The 12,345-nt window shown below is 45.2% G+C and overlaps 1 protein-coding gene across 1 annotated transcript in view; it reads left to right on the top strand.

Moving 5' to 3' along the window:
- Positions 1–11,479, top strand: part of slc7a5 (solute carrier family 7 member 5) — a 31,165-nt gene extending 19,686 nt beyond the window's left edge. Inside the window, exons 9-10 of the mRNA XM_061773003.1 lie at positions 9,998–10,175; positions 10,251–11,479. Of these exons, the coding sequence (XP_061628987.1) occupies positions 9,998–10,175; positions 10,251–10,297 (225 nt within the window). The 3' untranslated portion in view covers positions 10,298–11,479. The remainder of the gene's footprint in view (positions 1–9,997; positions 10,176–10,250) is intronic.
- The last annotated feature ends 866 nt before the right edge of the window (positions 11,480–12,345 follow it).

The raw sequence follows: 12,345 nt of genomic DNA, 5'->3' as shown, positions 1-12,345 counted from the left end.
TACATCCTCTGCTGGGCCTTTTTGAAGACGGAGTTGATGTTGGTCGCCCACTTCAGGTCCTGAGAGATTGTAATTCCCAGGAACTTGAAGGTCTCGACAGTTGACACAAGGTAGCTGGACAACGTGAGGGGCAGCTGTGGCGAAGGATGCCTCCTGAATTCCACGATCATCTCTACAGTCTTGAGCGTGTTCAGCTCCAGGTTGTGTCGGCCGCACCACAGCTCCAGCCGCTCCGCTTCCTGTCGATATGCAGACTCGTCACCGTCCTTGATGAGGCCGATGACAGTGGTGTCATCTGCAAACTTCAGGAGTTTGACAGTCGGGTTCGCTGAGGTGCAGTCGTTCGTGTAGAGAGAGAAGAGCAGCGGAGAGAGGACACAACCTTGGGGCGCCCCAGTGCTGATGCTGCGTGTGGATGAGGTGGCCTCCCCCAGCCTGACCTTCTGTGTCCTGCCCGTCAGAAAGCTGTAATTCCACTGGCAGATGGCAGGTGAGACGCTGAGGATCCTCGCGTAAGTGTCTGCACTGTCGAGGTGTTCTAGGATGAAGTGCAGTCCCATGTTGACTGCATCATCCGCAGACCTGTTCGCTTGGTAGGCAAACTGCAGGGGGTCCAGCAGGGGACCTGTGACGTTCAAAGGACTTCATGACCGCAGATGTCAAAGCGACAGGCCTGTAGTCATTCAGACCCGAGATTGCAGGTTTCTTGGGGATTGGAATGATGGTGGAGCGTTTGAAACAGGATGGAACTTCGCACATTTCCAGAGATCTATTGAAGATCTGAGTGAAGACTGGAGCGAGCTGGTCCGCGCAGACTTTGAGGCAGACGCGGGTTCATTAACCACAGTCGTTAATGGACTCAACTGGGATTTAATATTTTAAGAACTTTTACATGAACGCCACTAGTGACTGTATTTCTGATGTCGAATCTGTTTTCAATTGAACCAGATGAAATGTTTTCACTCCACACCACATTGCAAATATTAGTGGCCTCAACAATCACATAACATTTGAAACATTCGTTACAGGTATTAGAGGATGGGCGTGTGACAATGCAACTCTGAATAATGGTCTCGTTATCTTAAATCCAATAATTAATATTTTATTCCACTGGTTTTAAACCACAAATTATCCTAAAATGAAATTCAATTCTAGAGGTGTGGTCTGCCTTCCATTTGGTCAAAAGGGCCCGCTCTCTGAGGCTGATAAAAAGGCTGAAGCTCTTTTGTGTCTGGCTCTGTCTCGCTCGCTCTCTCACTTTCTCGTTGTTCCACCTGCTGGCCTGGCCCAGCCTGGGGACCCCCCAACCTCTCACCACGAGGTGGCGGAAGCCCGGAGACGCCGAACTTCCAAGCGTGGACCGCAGAAGGCACCTGCCAACTCCCCACCGCTACCCTTTTGGGTGCGGGGCAGTTTACGGACGATGCTACGTTGGGAAGCTATTGCGGTGCGAGCTTTCCATGACCGCGTGGCAAGCATTGCCCCTGCCAGCGCGCCGGCCAACCTACACTTGAAGTGCGTCTTTCCTTCCTTTTTCTTCAAACCATTCTTGGTGCGCGCTCTTGCCAAGCCCCGGAAGGTCGACCCGCCTGCCTGAGTTGGTCAACACACGTAATTCCCACATTGTGGTCTACTAAAGTATAGATTAGTGCATATTTGGGTTTTAAACTAACGAGAACAGGACTTCCAGCAAGACGCCTTGTCATCCCATGCTCACTACCAACATCACAACACAAGTCAGTTGACTTTTTCACTGTTCGTCTATCCTTGTTTGTTTAGTGGTTTTTTTCTTTTTTTCTTTTTCAATGTTGTTTCCCTGTAGATTCCTCCTGTTAGATCTCATTAAATCTTTCATAAAATTCACTACGTGCATTGTGGTGTGTGTTTGGGTTCGAGAAACAAAAACCTCTGGTCGTCTAGAACTCTTATCTAATTCATGTAGCAACCTTCAAATTCCGAGACTGAGGATAAAAAGGTTGTTACTTTGTCCTGAAGTTTTAAACTTCTAAAAGGTGACGTGGTGCCCCCCTCCTAAATAAAATAGCTTGATTTATAACGCTGTAATTTAAAACTACGCTAAACCGGAAGTAACGCAGGGATCGCTTATATCTTATTCTTTCCACCTAAATTAATTACATTTTTATTCGACTAATATATGCTACAGTCTCTTGTCCTTTGAAGAACATCATGATCAAGAAGATGCTTTATAGTGCTGCTGTGATGTTTGGTCAAGAGGCTGTTCATAATCTTTACTTGGTTAGGATAAGTGCTCTGTATGAATGAAGGAGAAAACTTGAGAAACATCCTGGAATCAGTCAGTCCATAGAATTGTTTTGGAAATTAGTTTTTTGAAGCGAGAACCAGAGACTGCAGGTTCAAGTGCCTATATTGCTGCTGATATTTTTATGTTATTACAACACAAACTTTGGTAGCGACAACATGGGAGTAAGAAACAATCGATAATAAAGATAAAATTAAACATCACACATTCCATTTTGTTGACTCAGACTGACCACTGTTAAGGCAGATAGGTGGTAATCAATCCTATCTCAGTTTAACTCTCACCTGTTGGGTTTTTAAAGGTCAGATGACAAAGATGTGATGGGGTCAGTTAAAATTCATATTTGCATTGTTTATATGTTACGTAATACATTCACGTAACTTTGTTTTCAACCATAGTTTAGCTAAAAATTAGGTTTTTATGACTTATATTGAGTCTTCCCCGAACATACCAGAAACTCAAGACACCGGGGTGTGGTTACTCTATCAGGGCTACCAGAAATGACGTTGCAATTGACAAACAGCACACATGGCGAGCAACGTGTTGGAATATGTGGAGGACGATTTCGACTTACAGGAGCACCCAACTGAACTTGGCATCATCAAAGCGTACATGTTTGAGCCGATCAGACAGTGACGACGACAAGTAGCCAAGTACCAGGTGTACAACAAAAAAACAGAGTGGCCACTGGCTCCATGTGACACTATGTCAAAAGCATGTCTTTTTATACAGTCATGGCTTGAAATAATGCCACCCCAGGGGTGCCAATATATTTGAGCACGACTTATACGTAGTATATATTCATATGTTTCAGTGACACGGCACAAGCTTTTACATAGGATGCAGTATTCCTTTATATTGCGTGACCCTCGCTCGAGTTGCGTTATAACACGCCGCGCAAAGTCTTTGGCAGCACGGTGGGCGACTGGTCAGAGCGTCTGCCTCACAGTTCTGAGAACCGGGGTTCAATCCCCGGCCCCGCCTGTGTGGAGTTTGCATGTTCTCCCCGTGCCTGTGTGGGGTTTCTCTGGGCACTCCGGTTTCCTCCCACATCCCGAAAACATGCGTGGTAGGTTAATTGACAATTGCCCGTAGGTTTGAATGTGAGTGCGAGTGGTTGTTTGTTTGTATGTGCCCTGCGATTGGCTAGCATCCAGTTCAGGGTGTACCCCGACCCTGGTGAGGAGAAGCAGCTCAGAAAATGGATGGATGGATGGAGGGTCTTTTTTTCCTACTCCCCAGTGCATAGTAACCATAATAGTCGTAGGAAATGCTCACCTCTTGTCTGCGGCGCTTCGCTGCTGCATCGTGGCGGCTACGAGATTTAGTTCTCTTGCTGGCGGTGGAGGTCCCGATGGCCGTAGGAAAAATAGTTGGCACCGCAGCTGGTTTCAGCCTTTGGCTCTGTATCCAATGCTTTCTGTCTTACTCAAAACGGTTCGAAGTGATCGGCACAGTTTGGAATGCTTGCTCGGCACACATAGCTGAGCACATTCCTTCCCCTGTCGATTGACTTTGCCTATCCACTGGTCACGTATTCCTTTTTCACTTGGAAAGCCAAAAATAAATAAATACTTGCCGCTGCCTGAACCATTTGTACAACCAAATGCCACACAATAAACCATCGTGACATCGTTAAATCATCCATCGATCCATCCATTTTCTACCGCTTATCTGAGGTCGGGTCGCGGGGGCAGTAACTTTAGCAGGGACGCCCAGACTTCCCTCTCCCCAGCCACTTCATCCAGCTCTTCTGGGGAGATCCCGAGGTGTTCCCAGACCAGCTGAAAGACAGTCTCTGCAGCATGTCCTGGGTCGTCCCCGGGGTCTCCTCCCGGTGGGACGTGCCCGGAACACCTCACCGGGGAGGGGTCCAGGAGGCATCCGAATCAGATGTCCCAGCCACTTCATCTGGCTCCTCTCGATGTGGAGGAGCAGCAGCTCTCCTGACCACCAAACCGGACCCCCTCTACGCCTCGGCTGCGCCTTGAAATTCTGTCCATAAAAGTTATGAACAGAATCAATGACAAAGGGCAGCCTTGGCGGAGTCCAACCCTCACTGGGAACAAGTCCGACTTACTGCCCGATATGCGGGCCAAACTCTGACTCCGGTCGTACAGGGACCGAACAGCCTGTATCAGGGGGTTCGGTACCCCATACTCCCGAAGCACCCCTCACAGGCATCCCCGAGGGACACGGTCGAACGCCTTCTCCAAGTCCACAAAACACATGTTGACTGGTTGGGTGAACTCTCATGCACCCTCGAGGACCCTGCCAAGGGTGTAGAGCTGGTCAACTGTTCCACGGCCAGGACGAAAACCACACTGCTCCTCCTGGATCTGAGATTCGACTTCCTGACGGACCCTCCTCTCCAGCACCCCTGAATAGACCTTACCAGGGAGTCTGAGGAGTGTGTGTGATCCCCCTGTAGTTGGAACACACCCTCCGGTCCCCCTTCTTAAAAAGGGGGACCACCAGAGGCACTGTCCCCGATGTCCATGCGATGTTGCAGAGGCGTGTCAACCAGGACAGCCCCACAACATCCAGAGCCTTTAGGAACTCCGAGCGGATCTCATCCACCCCCGGGTCCTTGCCACCGAGGAGCTTTTTAACCACCACAGTGACCTCAAACCTAGAGATAGGAGAGCCCACCTCAGAGAACCCAGACTCTGCTTCCTCATGGGAAGGCGTGTCGGTGGATTTGAAGAGGTCTTTGAAGTAATCTCCCCACCGACTCACAACGTCCCGAGTCGAGATCAGCAGCGCCCCATCCCCACTATACACAGTGTTGATGGTGCACTGCTTCCCCCTCCTGAGACGCCGGATGGTGGACCAGAATTTCCTCGAAGCCGTCCGGAAGTCTTGCTCCATGACCTCACCGAACTCCTCCCATACCCGAGTTTTTGCTTCACCAACCACCAAAGCTGCATTCCGCTTGGCCAGCCTGTACCCATTACCTGCCTCAGGAGTCCCACAGGCCAAAAGGGCCCGATAGGACTCCTTCTTCAGCTTGACTGCATCCCTCACCGTTGGTGTCCACCAACGGGTTTGGGGACTCCCGCCACGACAGGCACTGACCACCTTACGGCCACAGCTGCGGTCGGCCGCCTCAGCAATGGAGGCGCGGAACATGGTCCACTCTGACTCAATGTCCCCCGCCTCCCCTGGAACATGAGCTAAGTTCTTTCGGCGGTGGGAGCTGAAACTCTTTCTGACAGGGGATTCTGCAAGACGTTCCCAGCAGACCCTCACAATACGCTTGGGCCTGCCACGTCGGATCGGCATCTTCCCCCACTATTGGAGCCAACTCACCACCAGGTGGTGATCAGTTGACAGCTCCGCCCCGCTCTTCACCAGAGTGTCCAAGACATCCGGGCACAAATCCGATGACAGGACCACAGAGTCAATCATCGAACTGCGACCTAGGGTGTCCTGGTGCCAAGTGCACATCTGGACACCCTTATGCTTGAACATGGTGTTCGTTATGGTCAATTCGTGATGAGCACATAAGTCCAATAACAGAACACCGCTTGGGTTCTGATCGGGGGGGCCGTTCCTCCCAATCACGCCCTTCCAGGTCTCACTGTCATTGCCCACGTGAGCATTGAAGTCTCCCAGCAGAACGATTCCCCAGCGGGAGCGCTCTCCAGCACCGTCTCCAAGGACTCCAAAAAGGGTGGGTACTCTGAACTGCTGTTTGGTGTATAGGCACAAACAACAGTCAGGAGCCGTCACCCCACCTGAAGGCAGAGGGGAGGGTACCCTCTCGTCCACCGGGGTGAACCCCAACGTACAGGCGTCGAGCCAGGGGGCAATAAGTATACCCACACCTGCTCTGCGCCTCTCACCTTGGGCAACTCCAGAGTGGAAGAGAGTCCAACCCCTCTCAAGAGGACTGGTACCAGAGCCCAAGCTGTGCGTTGAGGCGTGTCCGACTATATCTAGTCGGAACTTCTCGACCTCACACACCAGCTCGGGCTCCTTCCCTGCCAGAGAGGTGACATTCCACGTCCCTAGAGCCAGCTTCTGTAGCCGGGGATGGGATCGCCAAGGTCCCTGCCTTCGACCACCGCCCAGCTCGCACTGCACCCGACCACTATGGCCCCTCCCACAGGTGGCGAGGCCATGGGAAGGGGGACCCCCCTTACCCTTTCGGGCTGTGCTCGGCCGGGCCCCATGGGTGCAGGCCCGGCCACCAGGCGCTCGCCTTCGAGCCCCACCTCCAGGCCTGGCTGCAGAGGGGGGCCCCAGTGACCCGCATCCAAACAAGGGAAAACTGAGTCCATCGTTTGTCGTCATCATAAGGGGTCTTTGAGCCGTGCTTTGTCTGGTCCCTCACCTAGGACCTGTTTGTCATGGGTGACCCTGCCAGGGGCATAAAGCCCCAGACAACTTAAATCATACGACAGCAAATATACAATGAGGGGAACAACAGCATGGAACAATAGCACACAACACCGAATGAACAGGATGTTTGGCTTGTGTGACGGTACAGCGCCGGAAAGAGACGAAGACCGGAAGGCGCATTCTGCATCATATTTATCGATTTAACTGCTGTATATGTGCCATATAATCACTTCGAAATGGCAGATGTGGTTTGTAAAGGGGTTCTAGAGTTATCAAGAAAAAAATGTAAATCTTTGTCCTGTGACCTTTAAGCACTCTGTGGGAATATTTATTACACCTGTATTTTATTAAAAAGAAAAATATATATATATAAATAAATAAATTATTTTGTCGTATGTAATTGCCAACTTCCTTCTTACTGAATTACTGGTATTTATTTGTGCACTTTCTGGGAAGATCTTAATGTTGTTTTGTCTTATGTGTGTGTGCTGTAGTGTTGCACCAAGTACCGATACCAGTACCGTACTGAGGCATTTTGACGTTTTTGTTATTTTTGTGTTTTTTATTTTGTTTTAGTACCCTAGCGATAGTGCTCAATTCGTACGGTGTCTTAAAGGCCTTGCTTGAGGCAAGTGAAAATATTGACAGGAACATGGACAAACAAAACATCTGAAACCAAATTTAATTTCTTGTATTGGTCTTCTGTTTAATAATGTTTGTTTATCCAGCTATGGGTAGTGAGTAAACCTTTCAGTTGCTTGTTTGTGTCCCTAATTAACTATATACAACCAGAGGTCTGTGAGCCAATTAAAGGGGTAAATTTAGTAGTGTTGGACTTTGCACTCATTAAAGCAATATGACCATTACACCATTGAATCTGTCTTACTAAAGTATTGTAAGGAGATGTGTTAATACATACAGTCATGCTCAAAAACATTGGCACCCCAATGTTTTATACCATGACTGTATTATCTATCATATATATTTGTCTATAAGAAATATTTCTGTTGTTCTGGCGTTTAGCAAATATAAATAATTTTGGTAATTATGGACTCATAGTTTGTCTTGTCCTCAACATTTTATTTTATTTTTTTTAAACAAAAATGTTAGTTTCATCGCAAGAGTCAACCCCTTTCTCACCTCTTTGGGAAACAACAAAATTATGGTTTACATTGGTCCTTATGATGGTCAACAATTGTTGCCATCGAGTGTGTTGGTGGATGCAAGATTATTTTTTTGGTTGGGTTTTCTTTTTTTGAAGTAGAACCCCGCAGCCATGGTGATAATCTGATGGGCAATTAATTTAATCAAATTAAATTAAAAAATACAATTAAACGTTTGTATTCTTCAGGTAAAATGTCTTTAGTGGTACCAGGTATTATATTGAACAAGAAATTGAAGAAACAAGGGTGGTCTAATATTTTTTTTTTCACGACTGTATAAATCATCCATATACTGTCCATACAGTGGTTACGGAAAGTATTCAGACGCCCTTAAATTTTTCACTCTTTTTTTATATTGCAGCCATTTGCTAAAATCATTTAAGTTTATTTTTCTCCCCTCAGTAATGTACACACAGCACCCCATATTGACAGAAAAAAATTGAATTGTTGAAATGTTTGCAGATTTATTAAGGAAAAACTGAAATATCACACAGCCATAAGTATTCAGACCCTTTGCTCAGTATTTAATGGAAGCACCCCTTTGCACTAATGCAGCCATGAGTCTTTTTGGGAATGATGCAACAAGTTTTTTTTACATCTGGATTTGGGGTTCAATTCAAGGACAGTCACGGAGTTGTTCTGAAGCCACTCCTCCATTATTTTAGCTGTGTTCTTAGGGTCATTGTAATGTTGGTAGGTGAACGTGCGGCCTTGTCTGAGGTCCTGAGCACTCTGGAGAAGGTATTCGTTCAGAATATCCCTGTACTTGGCCACATTCATCTTTTCTTCAATTGCAACCAGTCTCCCTCTCCCTGCAGCTGAAAAACAACCCCACAGCATGATGCTTCCACCACCATGCTTCACTGTTGGGACTGTATTGGACAGGTGATAAGCAATGCCTGGTTTTCTCCACACGAACTGCTTAGAATTAAGGCCAAAAAGTTCTATCTTGGTCTCATCAGATGAGAGAATCTTATTTCTCATCATCTTGGAGACCTTCAGGTGTTTTTTAGCAAACTCCATGCGGGCTTTCATGTGTCTTGCTCTGAGGAAAGGCTTCCGTCGGGCCACTCTGCCATAAAGGGCCGACTGGTGGAGGGCTGCAGTGATGGTTGACTTTGTAGAACTTTCTCCCATCTCCCAACTGCATCTCTGGAGCTCAGCCACAGTGATCTTTGGGTTCTTCATTACCTCTTCTCCCCCGATTGCTCAGTTTGGCCGCATGGCCAACTATTGGAAGGGTTCTGATCATTCCAAACGTCTTCCATTTCAGGATTATGGAGGCCACTGTGCTCTTAGGAACCTTAAGTGCAGCAGAATTGTTTTGGAAACCTTGGCCAGATCTGTGCCTTGCCACAATTCTGTCTGAGCTCTTCAGGCAGTTCCTTTGACCTCATGATTCTCATTTGCTCTGACATGCACTGTGAGCTGTAAGATCTTATATAGACAGGTGTGTGGTTTTTCTAATCAAGTCCAATCAGTATAATCAAACACAGCTGGACTCCAATGAAGGTGTAGAACCATCTCAAGGATGATCAGAAGAAATGGACAGCGCCCGAGTTAAATATATGAGTGTCACAGCAAAGGGTCTGAATACTTATGGCTGTGTGATATTTCAGTTTTTCTTTTCTAATAAATCAGCAAAAATGTCAACAATTTAGTTTTTTTCTGTCAATATGGGGTGCTTTGTGTACATTAATGAGGAAAAAAAATAACAAATGATTTTAGCCAATGGCTGCAATCTAACAAAGAGTGAAACATTTAAGGGGGTCTGAATACTTTCCGTACACACTGTATATCTACAATTGTATACTATATATACAAACACACATTCATTCATCTTCCGTTCCGCTAATCCTCACGTGGGTTGCTGGAGCCTTCAATTAACCTACCCTAATGATTTATCTTGGTCTCATTTTTGTATATCAAAAAACCCTGACATTTGTTACGAGTCACCTCCTTTGTTTTTAGCGTTATTATTGACTGTGTTGATTGTGCTAACAGAAATAAATACACAAGGTCATTATATACTGTTTATTTTTAATTCTATAAATAATTTTGGCAATGAATGGCCCCTTTTTTTTTTTTTTTTAAACCTGCCCCAAAAAATGTCTGTGCATGTGCCTGCTTGAAATGATTCACATTCAGATGTTGCTGTATTTTTGCTCATGAATTCCTTGTGATATGCTCCTGTCCTCTCTTGCAGGTAAATATCCTTCTACCGGTGACGTTTGTGCTCGCCTGCCTCTTCCTCATCATCGTATCCTTCTGGAAGACTCCAGAGGAGTGTGCAATTGGTTTTGGCATCATTGCCACTGGACTACCTGTCTACTTCTTAGGTGTGACGTGGAAGAACAAACCCAAGTGGCTTCTGAATGGAATCTGTGAGTAGCTGTCACTTCTTCTACTTGCCATTGCATAAAAACTTTATTTCAGTGTTGCATTTGTGTGTTTTACAGTCTCAACCACAGCATTTTGCCAGAAAGCAATGCAGGTGGTACCTTAGGAGTCCCACGTTCTCCAACAGTGGCCTCTGAGCTCTGACATCATTGCTGATCAATGTTGAGCCCTGATGATTTCTCTCACTCACTACCTTCTCTCATGATGACACACACACACACACACACACACACACACACACACAAACATACACTCACTTTGTAAAGTGATGCCAAGAAGTGATGAAGACCACATCACGCAGGAGTCTGAAGTGCTGTGCTTAACCGTTCAACATTTGCCCGCTACTCTGTTGATTGCCATTCGTCACTAACTATCTGCACTTAGGATTGTCTTTATTCTTTTTGTTGTAATTTTTTTTTCATTCTTTTTATGTCAGCTCATGAAAACCTTTAGTGTTTAGGACCGTGAGACAAGTGAAAATATTGACAGGAACATGGACAAACAAAACATCCAAATTTAATTTCTTGTATTGGTCTTCTGTTTAATAATGTTTGTTTATCCAGCTATGGGTAGTGAGTAAACCTTTCAGTTGCTTGTTTGTGACCCTGCTTAATTATATACAACCCGAGGTCTGTGAGCCAATTAAAGGGGTAAATTTAGTAGTGTTGGACTTTGCTACTTTGCACTCATTTAAGCAATGTGACCATTACACCATTGAATCTGTCATACTAAAGTATTTTAAGGAGATATGTTAATAATACATACAGTCATGCTCAAAAACATTGGCACCCCAATGTTTTATGCCATGACTGTATTATCTATCATATATATTTGTCTAAAAGAAATACTTCTGTTGTTCTGGTGTTTAGCAAATACAAATAATTTTGGTAATTATGGACTCATAGTTTGCCTTGTCCTCAACATTTTATTTTTTTTTAAACAAAAAATGTTAGTTTCATCGCTAGAGTCAACCCCTTTCTCACCTCTTTGGGAAAGAACAAAATTATGGTTTACATTGGTCCTTGTGATGGTCAACAATTGTTGCCATAGAATGTGTTGGTGGATGCAAGGTTATTTTATTGTTGTTTTGTCTTACTTTTTTTTTTTTTTTAAAGTAGAACCCCGCAGCCATGGTGATAATCTGATGGGCAAACTAACTTGTTTAGGACTAGGTATTTTATTTATTTATTTTTTAGAAAACATTTGTTTAATATTAATCTACTTTGTTTATAGTGCATTTCATGGAAAGTGATTTACAAATAAATGGCGAGTTGTTTTTTCTCCTGCATTCTTGTGTTCTTTTGTCTTATTGTATTGGTTCTTGTCTGTTACTGTTGGTTAATCATGTCGTTTGTAAAGGTGCCTAAATACCACATGACCATGTCACATAACACTACTCACATTTGCCCACTGAATGCAGCAGCAGGCAGGTTAGCCAGCTGGATAAAAAAACAGCAGAAGGTTCTCTTTTAAGACCTTTAGGGATAGCAAAAAGATGAGTGCAAAACTGTTTAAATGAATTGTTCCATTATCTCCTACTATTGTGTTATGAGAAGGACACTATTTCAGATTTTGTTTTCATAGAATTTCTTAAATATGGGGTGGGACTGAAGTCACAGTAAAGAATACAGTAAATGTGGTACCAAATCAGATAAAAGCTTAAGATTACTTGTTTGGTTTTTCACATTATATTTACACTGTTTATTGCGGCACGGTGGATGACTGGTTAGAGCGTATTTGCCCGTAGGTGTGAATGTGTGTGCGAATGGTTGTTTGTGTGACCTGCGATTGGCTGGCAAACCAGTTCAGGGTGTGCCCCGCCTCCTGCCCAATGATAGCTGGGATAGGCTCCAGCACGGATGTTTATTGCAGTGGTTGGACAGTATATCACTGCAATAGTGAGTGTGAGGTTGAATTGCCTTTGTTTCCTAGTGCTTCTTCATGTGGAGTTCAGTTGGTCTTTTAATCGATGAGTGTTGTTTTTCACCTGCTCAATGCGTGAAGTGCCCTTGAGACAACTTTTGTATTTGGCGCTATGTAAATAAAATTGAATTGAAATGAAATAGTGCATATGCTACAATGTAAAGGTGCAAACATCTATGAGAAGCATAGTGCACACTGAACAAAGAATCTAGAGTGAAGAGTAAAGAATTT

The sequence above is a fragment of the Phyllopteryx taeniolatus genome, chromosome 5 (genome assembly GCF_024500385.1).
Source record: "Phyllopteryx taeniolatus isolate TA_2022b chromosome 5, UOR_Ptae_1.2, whole genome shotgun sequence".
Taxonomy (NCBI): Eukaryota; Metazoa; Chordata; class Actinopteri; order Syngnathiformes; family Syngnathidae; genus Phyllopteryx; species Phyllopteryx taeniolatus.
The sequence above is the reverse complement of the archived record's forward strand: the minus strand, read 5'-3'. Positions and strand labels throughout refer to the sequence as shown.